This window comes from Calcarisporiella thermophila (assembly GCF_041956535.1).
Source record: "Calcarisporiella thermophila strain CBS 279.70 unplaced genomic scaffold VTP21scaffold_4, whole genome shotgun sequence".
In the NCBI taxonomy this organism is placed as follows: domain Eukaryota; kingdom Fungi; phylum Calcarisporiellomycota; class Calcarisporiellomycetes; order Calcarisporiellales; family Calcarisporiellaceae; genus Calcarisporiella; species Calcarisporiella thermophila.
In genome coordinates this window covers 1,036,140-1,061,724 of record NW_027192194.1, presented here as the reverse complement: position 1 = coordinate 1,061,724, position 25,585 = coordinate 1,036,140, and the positions used below count along the sequence as shown (strand labels likewise).

Sequence of the window (25,585 nt, the reverse complement as noted above, 5' to 3'; positions counted from 1 at the left end):
TATTATTTGTGATACTACTTCTCCTATCCTTGTCAGTTCTTATTTTATTACCTCTATTCACTAAATATTTCCCTATCCTGCTTTCATGTGGATTGTATTCGTTCTAAACTGTGTTTCTCTTTCCGATACTATTTCTCCATGTGTTTTATTTAGGTCTTTTATTGTTTGCTGTTTGTTTTTATCTTTATTTTCTTTTTTTTTTTTCCTTAGTCTATATCGATTCCAATTACTCAAAATTTAGTACTTAGACTTTGGATGTTCGATCGATTTTGTATTATATGAAGAAACGCGTATTCTTAAAGAATCAACAAGCCACACTTCGTCTTTAAAAAAAAAAGGACGCGTTAAAACCAATAGATCAAGATTCAATGCTACTATCATCGTAATGGTGCCCAAAAAAGATCCCCTACCCACACTCTCACAATCCATTCCGGTTATCTTTCAAGAGTGTCAACGCGCTTCATCGCAACGTAACTACGCAGTCGCCTTGCGCAAAATCCAGGAACAATGCCTTAATGCATCTGGTGAGCGTGGTGAGCACGCTTTTCATTCAGAGCTTGTGCGTAACATTAACAGAATTTTGGCTGTCAAACGGCGTGATCCATTTGCGGAGAAGATTGTAAAATTTTTGGGAATTTTCATGCAGTATAGCCGGGAGAAGGGTGAGCAACCACCACTGCCAGCTTATGTTTAGTCCAACAGTAGAATTGTATACACTCTCTTGTTTATGTAGATCTAAAAAGCAAGACGAACGGGAAGGAAAATGGTGATGAAGTGGAGAAAGAGCCTATGGATGACGATGAAGAGGAGGAGACTCCTTCATCTCGCACGGCTGAATTCTTGGTCAGACATCTGCTCAAGGGTATGCATGCAAAAGACAAAAACGTGCGACTTCGGGTCTGTCAGCTAATAGCTCTAAGCGTCAGTTTGTTGGGAGCGATAGAGTGAGTGTCACTACTATTATAGAGCTACCTCCAGTAGTTATATATATGTATATCTGCAATAGCGAAGATTTGTTCCAAGAACTCCAGAATGCTCTTGTTGAACGCGTGCGAGACAAGGAGGCGGCTATTCGTGTACAAGCTGCTATCGCACTTACGCGGCTACAGGAAACTGATGAAGAAGGCACATTAGAGAATAAAATTGTGACGAAGCGGCTCACACATATGATTCGCTTTGACCCGAGCGCGTAGGGATTCTTGTATTGACTTTGGATTTGACTATTCGTTTTAATATTATTTGGTCTTTTGCGTTAGCGAGGTCCGTCGTACTGTTCTCAATAATATTGAAGTCAACCAGGACACCATCCCCTCAATAGTAGAACGTTCTCGTGACATTGATGCGATCACTCGACGTGCTGTATTTCTTCACCCCCTGAGCGAACTTGTCGACTTTAGAATGCTAAATCTATCTCAACGAGAACAGGTGCTACTCAACGGGCTGACAGACAGGTTTTTCACAGTTTACAAAAAGTGTATTATAGCCAATTGACTTATCGCTTATGACGTTTTCAGAGATCAGCCGGTGAAGAAAGCATGTGCCCAAATGTTGACATCAAGTTGGATCGAACATGCAAATAGTAATTTGCTTGAGGTTTGTGAAATGACTCTTTGGACCATATGCTCCAATGCCCTAAAATACTTCCATTTTGCGTTTTTGATTCTTCCACCATTCAGTTCTTGGAACGTTTAGACGTTACGAATAAAGAGGTTGCCGAGCCCGTTTTGCTGGCGTTCTTTGAATCACGCCCAGATATCATTGAAGGACTTGAGTTGGACTGTAGGCTCTTTATGTGCTTCTCGGTAGATGTGATTTGCTAAGTGGCTCAAATCTTGATAGTCAATTTCTGGGATAACCTTACAACGGAAAGCGCATTCCTGGTCCGCGTATTATTCCAGCACTTAAAGGATAACAAGGTACTATCCATAGAGGATGACTTTTGTCTTTCTTGATCTGAATCTACAATCTAACGCGTGTTGATATCAAGATGGAGGAAAAAATGGACCAGGTGATGCCCGAAGTAACACGCCAAGCCTTCTATATTCAGAAATATAGTAATCTGATGCAGGAGACGGACCAAGATTTGCATGAGGATTATGAATTTATCGTAGGGCAACTGCTACAAATCGCGAAACAGCTGGACTACTCGGACGAGATAGGACGGCGTAAAATGTTCATTTTACTTCGTAAGTTTACTCATTGATGCCAGTTTGAATAAGGATTCTTGTTAAATATTTCTTTTCCTTCTTCGCTATAGGGGAACTTCTTGTTTTACCCGACACCCCCGATGATCATGTCGAGAGCATCGTTGATATTATGAGAAAACTATCGTCAAAAGAGCAGGATTTTACTCGGTAAGCTTATTTTTCGTGTCCAGTTCTCGTTGCTTTATTAACAGTTCACGCAGACTTATGGTCGAAATTATATCGGAAATTGTCGAATCAACAAGTGAAGATACGTTAGACGACCAGGAAAACATAAGCCCGGGTTCGAATAAACGAAAGGCTTCAAGTGATCTCGATAGAGACCAGGAGGAGGAGGATGAAAAAACCAAGGAGGAGAAAGCTGCAACGGCGGCGCTGGCACATTTGAAGTGCCTGCTGATCGTTCGAAGGATGTTGGAGAAAAGTGAAGAGGTAGCAAAAAAATGTAAATCTATTTTGCAACTGAGTTTTTAACTGAGTGCCATCTTGTAGCCTCTGTGCGATAACTCAACCCTCTATGGATTGCTGAGCGAGCTGGTGATTCCTGCAGTTCGAAGCATGGAGCCCATCATGAGGGAGGAGGGCCTTTATTGCTTGGGACTCTTCTGCATTCTAGACAGGGTGAGTGTCCTCGCCCTCCATCAGTATTGAGCGTTCTCTGTGTTAAAACAAATTTGTTACCATGTAGACGCTTGCATTCCAAAATATCCAGATGTTTATATACTGTGTTCTCAATGGGCACGCCGATCTCCAACTAAAATGTCTCAAGGTGCCGATTTATTTCGTGCATTCATTGCTTTCTTTCGCTAACGTTTCATGATTTTAGGTTGTATTCGATATCATCATGGCCTACGGATACAGCACCATTACCGCCCAAACTGCCCAGGTATTCTTTTCTCTTCGTGTTTTTTTTTATCTTCTTGCCCAAGCCAAGTGAAAGCTGACCCACCATTGCTTTCTAGCCCAATGATATTCGCAAAATGCTAAAGTTCGTGCTCGAGCAAGGTACTCCTGAGCTCCAGGCAATTGCGGTCGAGGGAACCGCCAAGCTAATGCTTACCAAAATGATGCGAGAGGAGAAGGTAGGTTCGAATGACGCGCCAACGGCACATTCTTGTATGCACTAAAATCGATGCTCTGCAATAGCTTTTGCGTACCATGTTGATCCTGTACTTTGACCCCGGCACTGCTTCCAACCTCCGTCTTCGCCAGTGCCTATCTTACTTCGTGCCCGTATTTTGCCATTCCTCCGCGGAGAACCAAACAGTCATGGCTGAAATCTTCGTGCCCGTACTACTTCATGTCTTCAAGCTGCATAAGCATCACAAAGAGAGCATGGTGCCTCCGCTACAAATAGGATCGCAGCTGGTGGACTGGACAGACCCAAGAAAGCTTATCAAGTAAGTGGCCACTATTGGGGGAGAGTATTTTGACCCGATCTTTATTGACTGGGCTATCCCTGTCACGGAAATTCAATAGTTTTAATCAGAAAGCGAATGGGAACCAAGGCCTCCAGGCAGACATTGCAATTGAGATATTGAAGGGAATTTTTGTCGAGCAAGGTGGTGAGTACCCGTTGCAACTTTCACTCAATCGGCCCCTTCCACTGAATACGATTTTCTTGTACCTTATATTGCTTAGCCGCGTCACGAAAAATCCTATGTCAGATTCTCAACCGACTATGGGTAGAAGAAGCCAGTATGTTACAGCTGCAAAAGCTTATTCTTTTATCAGCCTCTTTAAAACGGGTATTTCTTTCTTGTTTTTCCTTCTTTCAAAGGTAAACTAATCTAGCACTCACTTTTTTGATCTAGAAACGCCCAATAACGGATTCTATTGCCCGCAATGCCTTCACCAAATTCGAGACACAAATCCACCGACTTATGGCTAAGCTCTCCTCCTACTCTGGTGTTGACATGACAGATGCGTTTGCGAGCAGTGAAGAATTCCTTGAGATCCGCAATTTCCTCCAGACATTATCGGACTCGGAACAGGAGGATACTAGCTCCGATGAGGATGAGGACAAAACGCCCCCGCCACCCAAACAGCAGCCTCCTCGAAGCGCAAAATCTAATAGAACCAAGAAGGTGAGAGAAGAGATTTCCTCGGAAGAAGAGGAGAGTGAGTCGGATATGGAAGAAAGGACGCCCCCTCCTCCGCGACAACTACCTCCTCGGAGCGCAAAATCGAATAAAATCAACCGCGTAGTTGAGGAGCCATCAGGAGAGTCGAGCGATGAGGAAGATGTCGAGGAGGAGGAAGAAGAGGAAGAAGAGGAGGAAGAGGCAAACGAAAACCAGGCTAAAGAGAAAACACCGCAGAGACAGCAGCCTCCAAGAAGTTCTAAATCCAATAGGATTAAACGTGTCATTGAAGAGTCGAGTGAGGAAGAGGAGGAGGATGAAGAAGAAGTTGACGAGGATGAGGAGGAAGAAGAGGCAGAGCGTGATAGAGAGGTGCAGGCGGTCAATAAACGGGGGCATACTCCGAGAAGTAAAAAGGCAGAGACAATTGCAAAGCTACAGGAAGAAATGGAGGAGCTGTTGAGCAGTGAAGGAGAGGAGGACGATGACGACGAGGAAGAGGACGACGAGGATGACGAAGAATAATGGGTGATCCACGGAGTTTTATATTGTAGCTTTTAGATATACTTAATCTGTTACCTCCTTTTCATCTGTATGCTAAAACCCTATGTATGTTAATTTTTTCATTTCCCCGCTTAATATACGTAATTTACTTTTCATTCTATTTTATTTTGCTATTTTTTTTTTAAAGAAAAGAAAAGAGAAAATAGCACTTTTACAATGATGCGTAAATTATCAGATAAAAAAAAATTAAAATCCATGAAAAAGCTTCAAAGGATAACTCTAAGGATTTGAATCATACAAAGAAAAAAGAAAAAGAAAAAAGTTAAGAGATCGAGGATATATGTGTATAATCCAATAAAAAAAGGCTAATAAAACAAAATAAAAATAATATAGGGAGAAAGGGATGTCTAATCAAGCGCAGGCATATCATCCATGATCGGTGTCAGAACATGTGCTGACGAGTGCTCATAGTTTGGGTCGTGATGGAAGAAATCTTCTAGTTTAAGCGGCCGCATGTCCCCTGCCTTAATGTCAACATTATTTAGGTCACCGCTGCCGTCCCCAGCGGTACGCAAATATTCCCTGACGGGCACCATGGCTGCATTCCGACATATCTCCTTGAGATCGCTTCCCGAGAAGCGGTCGGTGAGGCGCACAAGCTTCTCCACATCAAATCCGGGCTCGAGCGGAACCTCGTTCAGGAGCTTTAGGATAAGATGATAAGGGAGGCATTACTACGGGATTCTGTGGAAAGGGGACGGGAATGCCCAGAGAAAGAACTTACCAGCAAAAGAATCTTCTTGCGTTGTTCCTCGTTCGGGAGCGGGATGGCGAAGCGTTTCGGCATCCGACGCAGAATAGCCTGGTCGATATCGTTGGGCCGGTTGGTGGCTCCAAGTACCATGATCCGCGAGTCCTCTCCCGTCATGAGCCCATCCCACAAGCTCATGAACTCGGCCTTCATCATGCTGGTGACCTCATGGTCGCTCGAGCGGCGCTCGCGCAGAAAAGAGTCAATCTCATCGATGAAGATGATGCTGGGCTGGAGTTTGCGGGCAAGCGAGAACAGGGCCGCCACGAGCTTATTCGACTCGCCAAACCATTTGTCCGTGAGAGTGGAGACGCGCATATTGATGAAGGTAGCGCCCGACTCCTTAGCCAAGGCCTTGGCGAGCATGGTTTTGCCACATCCTAACCATCAAGCAAATCGACAGACAGCTTAGTGCCCACATCAAACCAACACCACTCATTCGGCACTAGTCCTATTCACCTGGGGGGCCATACAGTAGCACACCCTTGGGGGCGCCTAGCAACCCAGAAGCATTCGTAAAGAGCTGCGGGTAGCAAAGGGGATAGATGACGGATTCTCTCAGGTTTTGGATGACAGGATCGAGCCCACCGATTTCTAAAGCCACATTCACAAGAGGTCATGGATCCATCGATTTGGGACATGCACGTGAATCAATAGCTACATACCGGCAAAAGTGACACCAATGTCATCAGGATGCACCACCTCAGAGGCAATAATCTCCTCGTGTTCGCTTAATCGGAGATCCTTGATCTATGGCAAAGAATTCAGTCAGAATGATAACTCCCAATTAGCAAGGGTCAGATACAGAGCGGTTAAACGGAAACATGTACCCCAAGTCTTCCTAGTATCTTATTGCTTTTAACTTTGGCATCCTTCTTCTTCCCTCGCATGGGATCGGCTGCTGAAAGAATATACTTGAATGCAAAGTAAAAGGCTACCTGCGAGATTGCGAATAGGGCCACTAGAAAGCAGTGTCAAATGGGAATGTTAGCTAGGAATGGGGTCCAAACAGATCCACTTGGCATCCCAACTAGATCCCTAAAAGGAAACCTATGCCCATCCCACCTCCCTCTTCTTATCCATCAGCCCATAGGACAGGCAGAGGTCGATGAAAATGGCGAACACCTACCATCGGCGACGTATTTTTTAGTCGTAGGATGCATATTGTCGATGTTGATCAACCAATACTCAGCTATTACTGGATATCCTCCAACATTTTCAGGTGCAACTCATAGCTGCTGAAACGTTTGGGGGGCGCAGCGATCTCAATAGGCTCGGCCCGAAAACGAGCCCGTAAAACAGCTTAATCAAGTGAAAGTGGGAGGATTCTTTATTGTCTTAAAAATTAGAAAATAAACACTTTGGATTTTTGAAGTGATTATTGCGCATTTCCTGTCAAGCACCTAGTTGCCTCTTTTTACTCAGTATGGCTGGTATTTGATGTTCTCCTCCGGCTCTGGGTACTTGGGTCCCAACCGCTGCACACAGTGATGAGCTAGCCAGTGTCCAGCCTTGACGCACTCGGAAATGTCAATGTCGGTCTTGTCTCCGATGACTCCCAAGAAGCCACCACAGAAGGCATCACCAGCACCGTTCGTGTCGACGATGTCCTCGGGCTTAACTGGCAGGATAGGGTATTCCTTCACCTCGCCCTCACCGGTGACGACAATGGTGGGTAGGGTGCCCTGGGTGAAGACGACGATGCGAGACCGCCTAGTGTTCTTTTTGGGAAGCTTGGCAATGCGAAGCGCGATTTCGCGGACATCGCGAGTCTCCCAGTCCTGCGAAGCGGCAAAGGCTTCGGCCTCACTCTCGTTACCGAACACAATATCCCAGTAGGGGATGGTTTGCTCCATCTGCTCCTTGAAAAAGGTCGGAAGGAAGGGGGCGGACAAGTTCATAGTAAAGAGCTACAGCGATAGGGAGAATAAAAGTCAATGCCAAACGTGTTGTAATGCCATTATCCGTGTTGATGTCCTCGACATATAGTAGTGAAAAGCGACCCTAAACTTACCTTGTTGTTCTCGGCGGCATGTTCCGCAATAGTAAGAATACTTTCGATCGATACTGTCAAGAAATATCCCTCGATGTAATAATACTTGGCTCCCTCTACAAACTTCCAGATCTCGGGCTTCTTGAGGTGATCAACGGAGAATTTCTCGGCCGCGCAAAGACGAGTGACCATGGAGCGATGATGGCCGGTGATCAGAACAGCGCAAGTTCCGGTAGCGGTTTCCTCGGTAATCATGTACTCGGTACGAAGACCCGCTGCATTACTGACCTTGCGGAGCTGTTCACCGTAGGAATCGTTGCTGACACATCCGACGTAAACAGTGGAATTGGGGGGAAGCAAGTACTAGAACGCAGAGAGATGGATCGATTTATATCGAAGTATCTACAATATCAAGCGCCTTCTAGACATACCTGAGCTCCACGAGCGGCATTCTGAGCAGCACCGCCAGCGACATACGCAACTTCGTATTTCTCCACAAGTTCATCATAGCTAATATTTACATTAGGAGAAGAGAGCCAAAATAGGTTAACATGCTTTTCGAGGGAGAATTCCATGTAGGCTGAGATCCTACTCACATTGGCATGTGGTGCTCCGCAGCCAGGATGGCGTCATTGGCCTTAAGCGAGTACCTGTAAATAGAAGGATGATTTGAAAAGTAGTAAGCATGGTATGCGTGTTTTGATGTGGACAGCAACGGAAAGTCACTTGTTCAGAAAATCCTCATCGACTTTGGCCTGAATATCCAGGAGAGGATTGCCCATCACAAAGAGAACATATTCAGAGGAGTTGGCCATTTTGAGAAGCAGGTGCGGGGAGGATGAGGAGCAGGGGGTGGGAGAATAGTTTTCGTCAAGAGAACCAAAGCAAAGAGTAAAGGGGTCCCCTCAACAAAACTTAAAGACAACTTTAATTTCGCGAGCTGATTGGCCTGGGCGAAGCTTATACCAAATAGACCAGCACGTGCATCCGCAGGAGTGCCAGAATTGACGAGTCTGCAAAGAAAAAACCGCATGTATTAATACAAGTAACAGACATCCTCGATGATAAAACGTGAAAGTAATTGAAAACTATTTTTGAAAGGGAAGAAAAAAGTGTAGTTTTTGTTTATTCTATTCGTCCTCGTCTTCGCTAAGCACACGCCTCCGCTTTCCTTTTCGCATCATCACCCTCTCCTCTTCATCCTCCTCCTCCACCTCCTCTCCCGCCTCAAATTCAGGCTCGGGGGTGCGCCTCTTGGTCGGCGATCTTCTCCTCGTATCCATCCTCCTTTCTACTCGTTCCTCCTCCTCCTCCTCCTCCTCTTCTTCTTCTCCCCCTTCATCCCCTTCCTCTTCTCCTCCTGCGACAAAGTCTTCATCGTCCTCTTCCTCTTCCTCCTCTTCCTCCTCTGCTTCACGACGCTCCTTATATCGCTCCATTCCCGACCTCTTCAGATGGTTCAGTCGATCTGCCTTTCTTCGCTCTGCCTCTTCGTCCTCTTCTTCCTCTTCATCACCCACGACAAAATCGTCCTCGTCATAGCCATCCTCGGTCGCAAACCGGCCAACACGGCGCAATGGCAAATCGCCGTAGTCGCGGAAAACGTCGGCACGAGAGCCTGGCATGCCAACAGAATACCTTGCTGCCCGAGCACGTTGCTGGTTCTCCTGCTTTCGCAGCATCTTGAGCCTTTCTGCTTCTCTCTGTAATAAACCCCCAAACGTATGAATAAAAGATGAAGAGTCGGCGAATTAAATAAAAAAACATAGAGAGCAAGTCGATCCTTTACCTTTTCCATTTCCAGCTTGATCTTCTCTGGGTCCTCAAGTAAATTGTGCATTCGGGCCTTGACACTTTTGCTATGTTTTCCGGCAATCGCGGCCGTTAGTTTGAGATGGGTTTGGCTGCTGGTGCCATAGGGTTTGAACATCATGTGGTGGGTCAGCGCAACATCGGTTCCTAGGATCTGTGCGTTTGCGCGGCGCACTGAGGCGAGGAAAAGGTGGTCATTCTTCGTGGTTTCTGCAGTGGTCACTTGGAAGAGCTCGTCGCCCAGAAGCAGCGAGGTGGAACCATCGGACCAGCGAACAAACCGGGCATTGGATTGCTTGACCTACAAAAGCGCCAGAAATGAGAAAACATGATCTTAATAGCTCGTGAAGTCGTGCCGCGCTATCAAATCGCTTACCATGTTTCCGTTCTCATCCATCCTCTCTCTCCAACGAATTGTATTTTCCACCAGTAACTTAATTCTTTGCGACGCTGAGCTAATGCGCTCTTCCTCTTCGGGCTCGTATGGCTCGTACGCGTCAGAATCAAAGGGGGCCGTTTCTGTGTAGAGGAATTTGGGCAATTTACAAAAATAATACTGTGCGCCTCCTAGTGAGTAAGTGGGTCTGCCCTACAAGCAACATGTTCACTAAATCACTAACCTTGTCTTCTGACGATCTAGGGGGCTTTCCATCCACCATTTCGATATATCCCACTTTTTCCTCCTCCTGCTCCTCCTCGCTCATATCCTCCTCGTCCTCCATCGGGTATTGGAATCTCTCCTTCTCCTTTTCTCTTCTCCGTTCCATCATGTCATCCTCATCCTCTTTCTCATCTTCATCATCGCTTCCAAACAAGTCGTCCCTCAGTTTTCTTTCTGCATGTTTTGCACTTGCATCGTCCTCGTTTTCTTTGCCCTCGAATAAATCATTCGATTTTGAATTCTCGAAAGAGGCGGCGTCAGCTGGGGCGGGCGCCCCGTCTTCGACGTCTGAATCCTCGGATCCAAAAAGATTGCTTTGTACACTGCGTGGAGATGCGGCCTCGGCATCGGATTGAGGATCGGCCGCCATTCGATCAGTATCGTTTACGGAGGGGAAATCGCCATTATTGGGCGATGGTTCGGGGGCGTGCGCATTGTCTCTTGTCTGAGCGATTTTGGAGGTATGGTGGTCTTCGTTATCGGAAGCGTCCGATCCGAAGAGGCTGTCAGGCATGGCGGGAAGAGCTCGCTGGCGGAGAGGGACGATGAAGAGAGGGAATCTATTTGCTCTCCCCCAACCTTGGCCGAGTTTCAGCGCAGCGGTGGCTTAGCCGGCTGCGAAATGCCTTCAGAAGACAACTGCTGCTTCAGAAGAGAAGAGGGCTAGGGTGGCCTGCCTCGCTCAGCCCGCCTCCACTCCAATCACGCACTGCTTTTCTCCTTTGGCCCTTCAAGCGCTTCCCCTTTGCGCTGGCCCCCTTTTCTGGTTTTCTGATGCGTGAATATAAAAAGCAAAAAAAAATTGAAGGAGCGAACTCGGGCGGTGATTGGTCCGCACGCGAGCGGTCCTCTTACTCCTTTTGTGCAGCTTCATTTTTGTCCATTTCTCTCTCTCCCTCTCGCCATTCTCTACCAACTTTGCATCATCTTCACCCGAAATGACCTCCATAATAAAATCGCTACTCGATTGGCTTCGAAGCCTCTTCTTTAAGGTTGGGTGATCATCCTCGCGGGGATTTCCTCGGCGAGATGGAGTACATGCATTGCCCTGGATATTTATTTGTTTTTTCTCTATCTAGACGGAGATGGAGCTTACGCTGGTGGGCCTTCAGAATAGCGGCAAGACGACCCTTGTCAATGTCATTGCAGTAAGTACACCAGCGATCTCTCGCTTCGATAGACCCTCTCATTCATCATCCTAATGCGCATGGTAGTCGGGCCATTTCACGGAAGACATGATCCCAACCGTGGGCTTCAACATGCGCAAGCTCACCAAAGATAACGTCACGATGAAACTCTGGGATATCGGGGGCCAGCCGCGATTCAGGAGTATGTGGGAGCGATATTGCCGTGGGGTCAATGCCATTGTGTAAGTACATTGAAGGAAGCCATGGGAGGCTCCGCGATCCATGACTCACATTGCCCGATTGGATTAGCTTTGTGGTGGATGCAGCGGACCACGAGAAGCTCGACATCGCACGGACAGAGTTGAAGAACCTGCTCGATCGCCCACAGCTCGCTGGAATTCCCGTTCTCGTATTGGGAAACAAAAACGACTTACCCGAAGCGCTGAAGGTGGACGAGTTGATTGAGGCCCTGTAAGTAGCTCTGCTCTGCATGAGCACCGGCCACCCCTCTAACCCGCCGGTACGTCTTCTATAGGAATCTGAAGGCCATCACGAATCGCGAGGTGTCCTGCTACTCTATCTCGGCCAAGAACCAGGTCAACATCGACATCACGCTCCAGTGGCTGATCAAAAAGGGCAAGGGCGCGAAATAAGAGCCAGCTACAGACATACATAAATATATATATATATATTTTTTATTCTATACCTCCTCTTCCTTGTAACTTTCCTCCAACCATTTTTTATTTGATATGCCCTTTTCACGTTCTCTATGCTTTTTCTTTACGCTTGAAAATTAGTTTGTTTTTTTACTCCTCCCTGGACCCCCTATTCCCTACCCTGAAAGTGGCTCTGCCTGTTTGCTCTCCCGCGCTCGCTCCTCTCCACCTTGCCCTCTCCCCTTCAATACTAGTGTTTTTGTTTTCTTGTTCAAATTTGATCACTCTTCTTTATATCCCCGTTGTTTTTCTGTTGTTTTTGAACGTGTAGACTGAGTGCTGCTGGAGAATGAAGTTAGATGACTTTGACAGATCAGGGCCACCCCCTTTCCCTCCTGGCCGGGGAGAGCCTTCTCTGAGACTAAAAGGCCCGAGCCTTCTGACATGGCCATGGAGAGCCCATAGCCCCTCGTTTCATGGCCTAAATGCTTCCCAAGGGGCCGCTCTCGCTAGAAAGGGGAGCGCCGGGCAGCGCCAAGGGCCGTCGGACAAGAAACGCTAAAACAGAGTTGGTAGGGAAGGAGTAAGGTTTGTGCGGCTGCGGTAGAACCTATCACTAATTAAGCCACTTGCCCATTCTAGTGGTGCCGTAGCCTCACAAGAACGGTTTTCCTGCATAACCACACGACACGCGATAATTTCATATCTGCCCGTATAGGCATCCTGTCTTTGTTATGGCCGGCAAGCCCTGGCACTGACTTTCCCATGGCTGTGGCTGTAGCGAGCCAACCTCGCCTCAACTGGGCCGGAGGCACAAAGCTTCCACGGCGACTTTACCAATGCGCCGCCCGGCATCTGTTAATGCCCGTCCCGTCTTGTAGAAGCACCACTTGCAATGTGGAAGATTCATCTCCCTTTGGATGCCCATGGACAAGGAGGTGCAATCTTGACGTTATTCTACAAGCTCGAGAGGGTCCAATCCTCTGGTACTCCAAGAGATTGAGCCATGAATGAATGGATGGGATTGCGCTCTCAAGATTTCTGCTTGGAATCCGTGTTTCCCATCATGGATGACCCAAATGGTTGGCTTGCTGGACAAAGGGCGTCCCCTCGCGCAGGAAAAGGCCTAAGACAATGAAGTCGGCAAAAGGCAATCGAGCCTATCTGCCGCTCATCTATGGGCTAATCGGGCAAACTTTCAGATGAACTATCGTGGGCCTGGTATTGCAAAAAAAGGAACAGTCCGAGGTTGCGTGGGGTGCAGTTTTGGCCAATATGCGTTGGTGGGCTTGTCCTTAGACTCTTAAGTCTTTCCATGTAGAAACACCCAGCTTGCACAAAAATAAGAGGCTATTTTTTTTGTTCTTTAAGGAAGATCGGTCATTCAGCTCTTTGCACAACAAAAGAGCGGTCTCTTCTGCGCTCATTCTGCGCCCTCCTGCTTTCCCATCCCGCCGATCTCCCTTCGATTAATTTTCCGCCATTGCCGTGCATCCCCTTGGGTCCTCTAATCTCCTATGTTTTTGATCTGGACTAATAGGTATCTATTATAGCCCCCTTTACTTATCCTGCTCTCTACGAGAGGTCTTTAGTCATCCCCCTTGACGTCGTTCTCATTATCTCGTCTAGAGCACTGGGAGATTGATCCAACCCCTTGATTATTTTTTCTCAGGAAAATCTCTTGGCGCTCTTCGCTCCTCCTTCTCTTTTTCCTCTATACTTTATTCTTTTCATTTTTTTTTTTTTTTCTCGGCAAGCGTGAAAGAACGTTGGTGCAGAGCGGACGACCACCTCTAGCTCTCGACACCAAGTTTAACCCGCCGGACGGCGTTTCAAGCAAGGCCGCCCAGTCATGGCTGTACGGCGCTACATGAGTTACTCGCTCTGCTTTCTCACCCTCTCCTCCTCCTCCTCCTGCTCTTCCTTCTCGATCTTCACCCTCGCCCATGAGCACTCGTGGAATCTTCTCCATTCCGACTCCTACTCCCTTCCATCCATGCATCACCACTACCCCCGCCTAGCGCCTTCCACCACCTCTCCCTCTCAATTAACGCCCACTCCCTCGCCACCCCTCACGACCGCTCATCAAGCCCAACACTCGCCGAGTAAGTCAAACGACACCCTCATTAGCCAATTCGCTTCCGGGAGGCAGATACTGGAGGAGGAGCAGCTAATTATCCACAAATTTATCATCATATTCAGCGTCGTGGGGAGCCTCTTCGTGCTGACCATTTTGATCATCGCCATCCTCATGATTTGGCGCGTCAGGAAGCGGAAGAAGAAGCGAGAGGCAAGGGGAAAGGCCCAAGAGAGGAAAAGGGGGCAGCGAAAAGAGATCCTAGAAGAAGGCCGTGGCCCGAGCTCCAACCATGGGACCTCTCTGAATGGCCCTCTTGCAAGTAATCGAGACGAAGGCGGCGAACGAACGATCCCACGGCCGGTAGCCGACCGGGAGCCCTCCTCTCCAGCGGCAGAAGACACCGGCCAGACCAGGCAGCCTCACCATCCTAGCGAACTCGGCCCCGAAACCGATGCCGACCCCTTGACGAGTATATCTTCCGGCGGCGCCCACCGAATACGTGAGCATGGCCACTGGTTCAATAGCAGCTCAACTGAAAACGAGCCCACCCAGCCCTCGACCGAGATATTGCTGCAGACGGTCCGCAGCGTGGGCAAGGTTACGGACGCGCCCGAGTCGAGCTCCTCCTACACCAAGGAATTGCCTTTCGAACTGGACCCAGCAGACCCGCCCCCCGAATACACACCCAGTGCTCCCCATCTCGAGACGATATTGGCCGGCGAGCCAAGCGTGGATCAGGACGTGGCACGGATGTACCCCTCGCTGAAATCGTAATCCCCCCCCCTCCTCCCCTCTTCTCCTCCTCCTCTCCCCCATTCATGTGTTCCCATCGCCCTAATTAAAACGCTTGATTCAATAATTCTATATACCTTTTATATCTATTTTCTTTTTCGTTATTATCTTTTTATTTGTTCAATATTTCCCCCTCGTCTCTTAAACTCATGTGTTGTTCTCCTTGTCTTTTGGAGGTCTATGTTGCTAATTTATGCTAGTTGGAAAATGGAAGAAAAGCTGAACATGCGTCCACCCTTTATTTCCAAATAGATCACATGCCTAGTGTCAATGAAGATTCTAGCGGAGATGGGAGGGCCCTGAGAGGGGGGAAGGGAGAGAGCGAGGCTGGAAGGAAGGAAAGAAGGAAAGAGAATGAGGGGAGGATAAATAGGTACAAATATACAAATCATTCGAATTGAATACATAGTACAGATCCCTTCGACGATATGTTTATCGAATGGGAATAGCAAATTAAATAACCATGAAATAACATTAAATTAAGTGAATGAAGGTATCTAGTAGGTCGCTCTTCTTCCGGTAAACCATCGCTCGAGTGTGCTCCGCCCTTGCCCTACTATCCTCCGCCAGATCGGCTCACCCACACGGCTTCGCTCAGACTCGGCGCCCTGCTCAATATCCTGCCACTCTTCCAAGGCCCTATCTCTCATGGGAATCCAGAGGAGGGAACCCTCCCTCTCGCTCCTACGGATGGGGGGGAGGAGGGGGGGAAGGAGGAGGTGGTAGTGGCCCTGCATCCGCCTCGGCAGGAGAATACAGGTGTGGGGGCGGCCGGGCATACTGAAACCCTGCAAAGTCACATTTGCAAATGGCGCACTGGGTGGATTTGCGGATCAGCCAGGGATCCACACAGGCGGTATGATACTCATGGCCACACGGCAATATTCTGACCCGCTCACTAAAAGCATCAACCAGGGTGAGGGGGAGGGGAAGGGGGTTGGGCAACGGAGTGAAAGGGCACTTACTTCTCCTCGAAATCGCACAGGCATATGGCACAGGTGAGCTGTGGATCCAGCAGCGTGCTCTGGACGGTGTTCTGCCGCGTCACTCTCCCCCGGCGTCTCGTGTTTCCTTCTTCTTGTGGCACCGCCCCTTTTGTGCCCAATATCTCCTCCATCGTAGGCCGCTGGAGGTGGCTAGCGAAATACTCCGAGAAGAGATTCGTGCCGGTCGACGCCCTCATTTTCGACATAGGCAAGGGAGAGGCGTGCACCTCGACCATGGTGGCCCCTGGAGTCGGGGTGGTCGTGGCCTGGAGGTCGGGCTCCGGGTGGGCGGCCCCGTTGGTCGCGTTGGAGGCAGAGCCGGGATGAAGGGGGACGGTTCGGGAAATAAACCGCTTCACCGTGAAGCTCTCCACAACCTCGCGGGGAATGCCAGGGAGATCGGTCCGGATGGACATGACGAACTGGGGCCCTGGAGGCATCGGGGTGGCCCTCATCCTCCTCTTCCTCCGGACCGCATAGACCACCAACACGCCAAAGAGCAAGATCATGATCCCACCCACCACATACAACGTAAGCAAGGCCACATAGCCAGCATGCGCGGCCACATCTTGCGTGATTTCATCGCTCTCCATGGTCGGGGCGATCTGGAGCACCCCCCTTGCGCTTCCTTGGGAGTTGGCGAGCCCGGATATCTGCTGTGTGGAGCCGGTTTGGACGAGAAAAAGAGGGAGGTGGAAAGAGGATGCGTTGGGAGGGAGCACGCACTGGTTCGGGGAAGTGCCGAATAGGACGACGGCGCTCGCCTGATTCTGCTGGGCTGCGGTGAGAACCTGTGCGACATTGGAAGTGGAGCAAATGGCCGCGGCTATCCAGCGCTGGGCAGATGAGGGGAAAGAGGAGTCCGAGCCGTAGAGTGCTATATTGCCCTAGAAAAGGAGATCCCCAGACCATCGTATTAACAAGACGCTAGAAATAGGAGTCAAAAGCAGGGGATAATCACCTGGATGTAGGTGGGTGGATTGGGAGACAACGACAAGGCATTCCATCGCAGGGACGCTATTTGATGCTGCCCCTCATTGCCTTTGCCTTCGAAGAGCTGGACCTCCAACACATAGTTCAGCTGCTGGGCAGCGACGGAGGCCGCGGAGATAAGGGCCAGAAAGCTACACCATATCGCAATGATGGGGATGAGGAAATGGGACATGGTGGAGAGCAGTGGAGGCGAGGGGGCAAAGGGAGGAGCGTGACCGAGGAAGATATTTCATTTAGAAACTCTCCTATTTGAGACGCCACCAACGAAGGACTTGGATCCGCAGCAGCGGGGAGGCAAGTGTTCAGGTTTCTGGCGAATGTTCTTGCATCCTTAATTCGCACCAAGGATTTGCCGTTTTGATTTTGAGGCGACTGCTGGCCCGGAGGGAAAGTCGAGGCTGCCGGAGCCTTAATTTTCTCCGGAATCTCGCTGCTGCCAAAAACGAAATCCCGAAGGGTCCACGGACCTCGAGCCTATTTTCCCTTTTAGAGCTTGCTGCCTTCAAACCCTCGAAACCCCTGAAAACCCGCCTGTCAGGATCAGTTGGCCTCGGTGATCATGGAAAAACTGAGCGTATTGCGGGCTCCAAGATCCCCTCCTCTCCCGTGTCTTTACGCATTGCGCTGCTGGCAGGTTTCAATACCACATTGCCGGATATTGCCACTGGCTGTTTCCCCAAGAGTCTGCAAAGGCTTTGTCTTTGCTTAGCTTTGCTGCAGTGATAATACAATGAACGTCACCACCTCAAAGACGCCTACTTCTGGAGTTTTCTCTCCCTGCCCTTAACCTTCTCTAGCAGCCCATGTGCACGTGTGCTTAGGCACCGAACAAGTGGCCGAACCCCTTTCAACATCACCGTCAGTATGCAATACCACGCTGCTTTCTCAGTAATTCAAGCCATGGACATAGTGCAACAGGGGCATCCAAGTTGTAGAAAGGTCATGGGATATCGACCAAATCCATCTCTACAGCAGGTATCGTATAGCCAACCCATAATACTGCTAAACGCAGGCTGAATTATCAATGCCTGGCTCCTTACGGAAGCGATCACCTTCCATTAAGTGTGAGCATAACCGGCAGTCGCGAGATTTTAGCGCCATGGCCTCTGGAAATGCATCTGCAAAACATGCAAGTGAAACCATATTGAGTATCTAGTAATTGGGTGAGATTTTCTCAACTCTTCAGAGGCCTTGTGATGGGATGGTGAGAGCGAAGGCCCCCTTTAATTCCACTTTTCCTTTCAAGATCGCTGTATGATTTGCATTTCTTCATCTCAGCCGAGTAGGTGTAACAACAAGGGGGGCGCATTTTTTAAGACCTACAGCACAGCAAAGGTGCTGTCTACGTAACCATTGATGTGCAATCTTGATACTATTAATTATAATAAAGACACACATACAGTGACAAATCGCCCTACTTCAGGCCTCTTGCAAATGGATGTTCACTGCCGTCGCGTGCATAATGCTATACTGTACAGAGATAATGAATGGGTAGATAGGGTGTGCAATAAAATGTACATAACGCCTGGCCAAAGGGAAACGATTAGAACCACAGAGTTCAATGCTGGTTACTCGGCTGATACTTACTTGATTCCCCGGAGGGTTCGGTTGGGGGGATTGGGATCAAGCTTGAATTTGAGCTCGCCTGTTCGGCGTGAATAAAATCGTATCGGGTAGTCCTGAGTATGCCTCGGCCTTTGAGGGGATCAACCGGCGCACGAGTTAGCAAAGGGAATAGCGTCGCCCGAATAAAAAAAAAATCAATAGACTACCTCTCCAGGGCTCCCATCAATTTCTCGTCGTAACTGTACAATCCGAGATCAAAGTATGGGCTCTCCGAAAACGACTGTGGGCTAAATGGTAAGAGTGAAAGGGTTCGCCGCACAAACTGCGAAAGTCCCCCATTTCGGGAATGGATGATGGCATATTTCTGCTTTCTGAGCAACTCTCGCGTCGCGATGTTATTGCTATAAGTGGATACAAAACTTGTGTGTGGCATGTCGCCCGTATCTCGAAAAGTGTCCATATTCTCTTCGAACAAGGTCAGAAGCTCTTCGGACGTGTCGTCGTATACGGCGACCACCTGAGTGGTATGGAAATTATAGATGACGAAGAGCACGGTGCCACTGCCGGATTCATTTTGCTGCATTGTGAAAAGAGACAAGTTAGTCAAGACGAACGTCCATGTGGCCCTCTCGCAAACTATCAAAAGATTTGGGTGCGGGTACGTACACGGGCCTCGGGATTCACAAATCGGATAAGCAGGTGTTCGTCGTCCAAAAACTGCGACCTTGAGATCACCAGAGAGTGGAAATAGTTAAAGTTGCGATAAAAATGGCGCAACGAGGTCCCTCTATCCATATAGACACAAGAGTTAGCTTTAAGATGCACGGTAGCCACCCCCTTAGGATGCCTTGACTACCTGTCGTTCGCGCAGTACGCCTTTCGAAATAAATAGGAGAGCAAACGGTGCCTGATCCCCCCGATTGGCTCCCTTTCGATGTTAGGACTATTACTAAAGTCGTTGGTGGTCTCATTCAGCGAGGACAGATTGTTCAGGAAGGAGAGTACGGTCGCTCCTCCTGACACGGAAGTAGCAGGTGCTACCGGGTTTACGCAGGGTACCTGATGACTTAGCTCGGATAAATCAGAGAGCGGGGCAAATGTGGTTGAATTGGTGGCCGCCTCTATTTCCATATCGATATCCTCACCCGATATTCTTCCCGCTCGCCAGGCATTAAGTTGGCGACGGGAAGCAAGGTAACGGTCCTCTTGTTCCTGATGAAAAGCAAGTAGAAGTTCGTCATCATCGTAGGTGAATGCACCAATTCTGCGCAGCTCCACGATCTTTCCATCCTCCTAAAGAAGAGATTCCAAAGAGAAAGCACTCAGTCAGCAGACCCATTCAAAAGTAGAGTGGCGCAAGAGGAGAGAACCTTGATCTGCAATAGGGAAATGGTCTGGTTTTTGATGGAGGTAATCGCAAATATTCTTCCATACAGAGCCACACCAGAGTGATTTTGCAACGGGATATAATCATTCTTGTACGATTTCTTATCCTTCACCTAGAGATTTGCGCGGTCAAAGCGATTAGATAAAGGTTCCCCGGCAGAACACTAATTAGAAGACAAACCTCTCCTGTCGCAATATCGACCACATAAAACACATAATCTTCTATTTGTGGGATATATCTCAGCAAGTGTCGTTCATTCTGTGGTACTTCCTGCACTATCGTTCCAGTTGAAGCCAATATCATCTGTGGATTTCGTTAGTCAATATTCACAATCTCACATCTCGCCAAGGATGAGGAATTACCAATCGTTGATCGGGCATGATAATACAGAAATCCTTGCAAAGTTGTTGATCTGCGTTCTCCGTCACCACCTGCTCATATCTAAACGAGAAAAATTTCTCGAATGAAACGTCGCTTTCATCACCCTGTGACACTTCCTCTGTGCCTACAGAGCATACACCCAAGAAATTGTACAGCCTGATTGCAGTTTGGCGTCTAGAAAAGCAAATTAAATGCTGGAAGATCCATTGTACATGGTTAGCGATGAGAGCTTAAATGCACAAATTAGTGAATTTACTTTGCCATCGGGAGTGAATCTGCGCATCACGAGGCCGGGATAAACTTGAATGTTGTAGAGGATGGTATTTGGAGCGAGTATGCTGTAGAACTCGCGGGCGACCGTCATCGGGTGGCGAGAATGGTATTGACCAAGCTCGCGATCACGAGCAAGATTAACGATGCATCGATGTCTACTTTTACGCTTCAGCATCATGAAATGAAGAAGAAGCGGGAGCGAGGAAAAATAGGATGGATCGGATTATGAGAGAGCTGGAAATTTCACAAAATGTTGAATCATAAAGTTATTAAAGTTAATAAACCAGCGCCTGTACTTGTGAAAAATTCCAAATAAAATTGGATTACACTAAGAGATACCGTAGATAGGAAGAGTAGGCAAACCAATCCACGGAAATATTAAGGGAGGGCAGAGAGGAAAGAGCCTATATACGGTATGACACTATTGAGCAGGGCTGGCCCTCTACTCAATTCAAGACATAAAGATAGGGTCGATGAGCGCACTAATATGTTTCACCTACACATAAGTCAAGGGTGGGTTTGATTCTCAATAACTTGTTTTTGGTCTTTTTCTTTTAATAACTCACTATGATCCATAACCACAAATGCATTATTGTTTGCAATTGTGGTTTGTATTATCTCGACACTACTACTTTTTTTCCGTTTATTGCTATGTGAGGGTAAGGCACGATTTTCGTCATATCTTTCAGCCATGAAGCTTCATGCTAGGAGTAGGACCACTACGGAGTTGAGGAGATCAACTCCATCAGCTCTTCTATTCCACTAAACCAAACTTCTTTTTCGATATGCTTTATCACATAATGGAGCAGAATCACTTATCCTTACGTTTCATGGTCCATTCTATTTCCCTGGCTTTAAAATAAATACTCGAAGTATATTTTCACAGCGCTTCTGCAAGGTTAGATGGGGTGTCTTAATTTTTGAAAGAATTAACTGTGAATTCTCCCTGAAATGTATTGACCGAAAATGAATAAAAGCCATTCAGATAAGCAGTATAGGAACTGAGCAATTAAAAGAGCAGTCACTTTTATAGCGTCGCGTAAATCACCTTCAAACGCGATAAATTAAAAATCTTTCAAGTGCGTCGTTATGGATGACCAAGAAATAGACAATTTTATTCCCGCGATTAGAGAGGCCATTCGCCTCAATTCTGATCCTACATTAATTGTATGTCTCATTTTATAGAATATCACAATCAATATTACTAATTATATGCATAATTGACTATGTCAACTAGGAATTAATTCCGGTCGCATTTGATGCTTCATTTATTTGGTACATTAATGCAAACGTGATACATCCCCTTCGAGCACATGTAGGAAGGTTTCGCAGCTTCATATTGATCACCAAAGGCCCTTCTTCTCCAATTCCCTTGCAAGCCTGGAAGCGAGTTATTGTTGGTCCACCTCCTACAGAAAGAAAGTCATTTTTAGGGTGTGTTGAGGTGAATATCTAATATACAACATATTAAATGAACTTTGTATGTGACATGTAAATGTTCAACCAATATTGAATTGATTACAGGATTTATCGCAGATAATTACGGAGGAAAAGCATATAACGAATCACCTGTGGGAACCTTTGAGCAGCGATGATGCCCGGTTTTACCTATCCCTCTATTCAGTCGCGCATTCATCAGGCCAAACGGACCAATTGCCTCCCATACTTGCCTATTGTCAAGATGACTCCAAGAGCTTTTTGGGAGTGCAAACAGGTATTTTCTATCTTTTGATGCTTCCTATCAATCGATATTTTGAACTATTAAATATATTAGACAATCTGAAGTTCACAATGCTCGATATCAGAGACTGCGGTAAATATTGACACGTTGCCAGCTTCGAAGCTTGGATATTCCTAAATTATATATGTGGGGGGGGGTCTTATTGCATCAATAGGATTCGTGTCAGAAAAGGAGCATACCGAATATGGCCCCATTCCTACACTAGATGAACTTTTAGACGAATATGCTGATCTGACGGGAGAACAAAATGAAGTAATTATCCATAGTGTTTCTTGTTATAGAACTCTCATTAAATCATTCATAGAACTGCGTTGGTCAAGTGTTTGCCCGATATGACATTTTGTCGGGAACTATGCCAAATAGTGAGGTATGTGAAATTTTCAAAAAAGGATTGAAAATTGATTTGATTTCCATTTCCCATGTTTAATTAGAATAATCAAGATGCAACTAGCAGCAGCATTCAACTCGAAGTCACTTGGCAAGGCATGCCCAAACCCCTTGCAACGCCCCCATCTAGTTCTGACTCGGCTCTTCACATCAGATGTGTGCATGGCGACCCTGAAAACATTGCCTCACTGCCCTGGCTCGAGGAGCTTATTCGCCTTAATGAATGGCAAGAATTGACCATGGCTGGGAAGCGCTGGGAGCGAGCGGATAATGACGTGGTGCAGATGCGACCTGTTGACGAGAGAATTGACACGTTTCTCAACGATATAAAGGATCTGGGGGGAGCCGTTGAGGAAGATGAGCCTATGATGCCCGCAAGGGTAGATACATTTACCACACTACCAGCACGAAAGGGCCTGGATTTTACAGAGAAATTATGGAAACTTTGCTTAGGTGGACCATGAAACATTCAGCCTAAAAGTGTATGCAGGCGTTCTAAATCATCTCTGTGGTTGTTATAGATGCGGTAGATCAAGATGATCTGGTAGAGACACTGACTGCTGTGGTTGAAGAAGTAGAATCCGGAAACCTACAACCGCTGGTAAATATCGGTATTCAATCAAGTATATAGATCGCCTTTAATTGACATTTTATTCTCTAGATTCACAAGGACAATCGTTCGAACTTTGCAAACCTTATCCGAAGCACCCTTCGCTTGTCCCGCTTGCAGACTTCAGCAGATTATAACGAACAAAAGGAATCCATCAGCCGAACGTTCGACTACTGGCTCGAGAACCCGCTGGAGTGTTTAGTGGAAGTGGGTATATCCAAATTAAGAAGGGATTATTGCCACTACCTGATAGGGAACGACTTGCTTTCTTGGAGCGAGCTGGTGAGTAGATGATATCTCTATTTCCGGTGTACACTAGATTCCGATTTAACCACCCCTTCTGCGCATCTCCTCTGTCTTTTTTTTTCCTTTACTTCTAATAGGAGCCCTTCCTCGACGAAACTTCTCCTCTTCCCGATCAAATTCACTCACTTGGCCGTTTGCATCGCCTCTTCGAACTTTGGTGCCTGGTTCGCACTAACCTACTTGTTATCCCCCATGAGAGTATGCGAAGTTTGATGCGCGCTGCAGCTGCACATTACAGGCCAGAGATGAAGTGCAACGACAAGGCATTGCTCTGTACATTGCGATGTCCGCGGTTCAGTGCGACAACGGATAAAATGCTAAACAGTATTGTAAGAAGGTATTTGAAATTTTATATTGTCACACTTTGTGGGTATGTTACTGATGGTTTATGTTAAGTTTCGAGCCCAGTTTCTGGGAATTGAGCATATCGGAAGAGGCTGAAGGGCCAATATTATTAATGCAAATGGACCGGGCGGATACACTGTTCAGGGCTGATCTTGAGACGACAAACAATGAGATGCAAAATCCTGAAGTGTTCCCAATGAGATATGGACATTTAGGACAATATCGATTAATTTTCGCTAGCGCTCGGTAAATAGTATAAAGCACAATAAAATTTATTACAATTATCCTGCACTGCTCGACTATGTTGTTTCAGCATCAAGGAAGTGTTAAAAAACAATGCTTTCTGCAGATAATATGGACTACTAACAAAGCGGTCGTGCGCTCAATGAAGTTTACGATGTATATCTTCTTTTTGGCGCTCCTCTTTCCTGTTGGTTATTTCATTGAGGACGATGAATCTCTGTTGTTGTCCAGATCCGTGTATATCTTCGATAATTCCAGTTTGCTTTTGATCATTTTCGTCGACATACTCGACTCGATCACCCTCTCTGTAATATTCGTCCATGGTCGGTTTATTTAGCTAGCAGCTTCTACAAAGGGTTGAATTTTTTAAATGGTAAGAAATCATATCCATAACCTCACGAATTTATAAATATCCAATGGAACAAAATGGCTATCTTGATCCAATAACACCATCGAGCTTTTACTCAATTGAAGACAAATCTTACGTTGTTTTGAATAACACCGTGGAGCAGAATCAAAGCGCTTCTTATTTCAATTCCTTCGTGAATCCTTTTCCATGGGAATATATTTCTTTTATTTCAGACTCACTCCCATGGCTCAGGAGCTTTAATCGATCATTGCAGAAAATACGCCATAAGATCTGAATGATTTCCAATTCAGAATGCTTGAGAAGAATTCAAGTTTTACTAATTTCATCAAGTTCACGTGGATTATTTTGTGTGAGGAGCAGCTTTCTATATATACAAATTTAAGCATATACAGGATGCTGAAAAACTGTTGCAATGATATGTCATATTTTCTATATTAATTAATTAATCAATAGCTACCCTAGAAAAATGGATCGGAAAATTCTTGTAAAAATGTACAACGCTGAGACCAGTTTTATTAATACGTGATGCCCATGTTTAAAAAAGAGAAACTATAATGCTGGGAGGTTAAAGTTGGAAAAAGTGTTGCAATGTCCTTTACAGATTTGCCACTTATATAGACAGTTTTCACAAATTTAGATCCAGAACTTCAAGAGGCTATCCACGTTGATGGAACAGGAGCTTGGAGTGTTTCTAAAGATTAACTACACAACATACTTTTATTATGACTTTTCTCACATATTATCGAATATTTTTATATAAACAATTATATATAACTGGGAAGGTCACGATATCAGATTGTCAGTAGATTAACAAAAGTTATTTTGAAAAAAAAAGTGAGGGCTGCATATGGAAACCACTAAGTCTTTATTTAACAAAGTATCGCTGAAATTAATAAGCATCATAATAAGAAGATATAAGCATACAAAAAATCCCCTTAAATCTCATTTTCTATTGAAAGTTTGCCTATATGAAGGTAAATTGGTTATCCACCAAGGTGATTTTTTTCGATTCATGAGGATAGCATCCCGAATGATTTTATGTGCCTCATAGTGCCATACTTTTGTACTCCGTCCCATTTTCAGTCGTATTAGTTTTGCTCCTGGTGGCACTGCTAAGGTTGAATTTCTCCTGTCCTTTCAATTTTCGCTCTTTGTGGAGTACCATAAATATAAATTACAAAATGACCTCCATCAGTTCTCCGGACATGCTAGATCAAATGCTCTATCAATCTTGCAGGCTGTTCTTTTTAATGTGAATTCTTTACTCAAGCTG

At 46.5% G+C, this 25,585-nt stretch overlaps 10 protein-coding genes across 10 annotated transcripts; 5 read left to right on the top strand and 5 right to left on the bottom strand.

Moving 5' to 3' along the window:
* Window positions 1-385: 385 nt before the first annotated feature.
* Window positions 386-4,813, top strand: VTP21DRAFT_8711 (uncharacterized protein; the record flags this gene model as incomplete). The annotated part of the gene is made up of 18 exons (XM_069399592.1): window positions 386-662; window positions 734-944; window positions 1,007-1,189; window positions 1,257-1,451; window positions 1,515-1,593; window positions 1,677-1,779; window positions 1,840-1,916; window positions 1,988-2,186; window positions 2,258-2,354; window positions 2,408-2,636; window positions 2,697-2,825; window positions 2,893-2,973; window positions 3,031-3,090; window positions 3,167-3,286; window positions 3,351-3,604; window positions 3,684-3,769; window positions 3,846-3,952; window positions 4,019-4,813. 18 exons carry the CDS (start codon window positions 386-388, stop codon window positions 4,811-4,813), a joined length of 3,282 nt encoding a protein of 1,093 aa, XP_069254993.1.
* A 386-nt stretch (window positions 4,814-5,199) lies between these two features.
* VTP21DRAFT_8710 (uncharacterized protein) lies at window positions 5,200-6,766 on the bottom strand (the record flags this gene model as incomplete). The annotated part of the gene is made up of 6 exons (XM_069399591.1): window positions 5,200-5,496; window positions 5,577-5,983; window positions 6,063-6,197; window positions 6,269-6,353; window positions 6,434-6,564; window positions 6,733-6,766. 6 exons carry the CDS (start codon window positions 6,764-6,766, stop codon window positions 5,200-5,202), a joined length of 1,089 nt encoding a protein of 362 aa, XP_069254992.1.
* A 258-nt stretch (window positions 6,767-7,024) lies between these two features.
* On the bottom strand, window positions 7,025-8,411 carry VTP21DRAFT_8709 (uncharacterized protein; the record flags this gene model as incomplete). Its single annotated transcript, XM_069399589.1, has 5 exons — window positions 7,025-7,513; window positions 7,618-7,959; window positions 8,028-8,106; window positions 8,193-8,246; window positions 8,323-8,411. The coding sequence occupies 5 exons, from the start codon at window positions 8,409-8,411 to the stop codon at window positions 7,025-7,027; spliced, it is 1,053 nt and encodes a 350-aa protein (XP_069254991.1).
* Window positions 8,412-8,726: 315 nt separating this feature from the next.
* Window positions 8,727-10,583, bottom strand: VTP21DRAFT_8708 (uncharacterized protein; the record flags this gene model as incomplete). The annotated part of the gene is made up of 4 exons (XM_069399588.1): window positions 8,727-9,299; window positions 9,386-9,709; window positions 9,785-9,964; window positions 10,029-10,583. 4 exons carry the CDS (start codon window positions 10,581-10,583, stop codon window positions 8,727-8,729), a joined length of 1,632 nt encoding a protein of 543 aa, XP_069254990.1.
* Window positions 10,584-11,007: 424 nt separating this feature from the next.
* VTP21DRAFT_8707 (uncharacterized protein) lies at window positions 11,008-11,849 on the top strand (the record flags this gene model as incomplete). The annotated part of the gene is made up of 5 exons (XM_069399587.1): window positions 11,008-11,061; window positions 11,149-11,217; window positions 11,284-11,438; window positions 11,506-11,667; window positions 11,732-11,849. 5 exons carry the CDS (start codon window positions 11,008-11,010, stop codon window positions 11,847-11,849), a joined length of 558 nt encoding a protein of 185 aa, XP_069254989.1.
* A 1,855-nt stretch (window positions 11,850-13,704) lies between these two features.
* VTP21DRAFT_8706 (uncharacterized protein) lies at window positions 13,705-14,706 on the top strand (the record flags this gene model as incomplete). The annotated part of the gene is made up of 1 exon (XM_069399586.1): window positions 13,705-14,706. One exon carries the CDS (start codon window positions 13,705-13,707, stop codon window positions 14,704-14,706), a length of 1,002 nt encoding a protein of 333 aa, XP_069254988.1.
* Window positions 14,707-15,408: 702 nt separating this feature from the next.
* Window positions 15,409-16,875, bottom strand: VTP21DRAFT_8705 (uncharacterized protein; the record flags this gene model as incomplete). The annotated part of the gene is made up of 3 exons (XM_069399585.1): window positions 15,409-15,622; window positions 15,690-16,597; window positions 16,672-16,875. 3 exons carry the CDS (start codon window positions 16,873-16,875, stop codon window positions 15,409-15,411), a joined length of 1,326 nt encoding a protein of 441 aa, XP_069254987.1.
* A 692-nt stretch (window positions 16,876-17,567) lies between these two features.
* VTP21DRAFT_8704 (uncharacterized protein) lies at window positions 17,568-17,859 on the top strand (the record flags this gene model as incomplete). The annotated part of the gene is made up of 2 exons (XM_069399584.1): window positions 17,568-17,678; window positions 17,767-17,859. The coding sequence occupies 2 exons, from the start codon at window positions 17,568-17,570 to the stop codon at window positions 17,857-17,859; spliced, it is 204 nt and encodes a 67-aa protein (XP_069254986.1).
* Window positions 17,860-18,122: 263 nt separating this feature from the next.
* Window positions 18,123-20,488, bottom strand: VTP21DRAFT_8703 (uncharacterized protein; the record flags this gene model as incomplete). Its single annotated transcript, XM_069399583.1, has 9 exons — window positions 18,123-18,228; window positions 18,291-18,398; window positions 18,476-18,846; window positions 18,936-19,056; window positions 19,126-19,562; window positions 19,640-19,768; window positions 19,837-19,959; window positions 20,019-20,231; window positions 20,294-20,488. 9 exons carry the CDS (start codon window positions 20,486-20,488, stop codon window positions 18,123-18,125), a joined length of 1,803 nt encoding a protein of 600 aa, XP_069254985.1.
* Window positions 20,489-21,399: 911 nt separating this feature from the next.
* Window positions 21,400-23,949, top strand: VTP21DRAFT_8702 (uncharacterized protein; the record flags this gene model as incomplete). The annotated part of the gene is made up of 11 exons (XM_069399582.1): window positions 21,400-21,477; window positions 21,548-21,754; window positions 21,835-22,024; window positions 22,085-22,123; window positions 22,206-22,303; window positions 22,356-22,418; window positions 22,483-22,891; window positions 22,960-23,039; window positions 23,100-23,330; window positions 23,432-23,691; window positions 23,751-23,949. 11 exons carry the CDS (start codon window positions 21,400-21,402, stop codon window positions 23,947-23,949), a joined length of 1,854 nt encoding a protein of 617 aa, XP_069254984.1.
* Window positions 23,950-25,585: the final 1,636 nt, after the last annotated feature.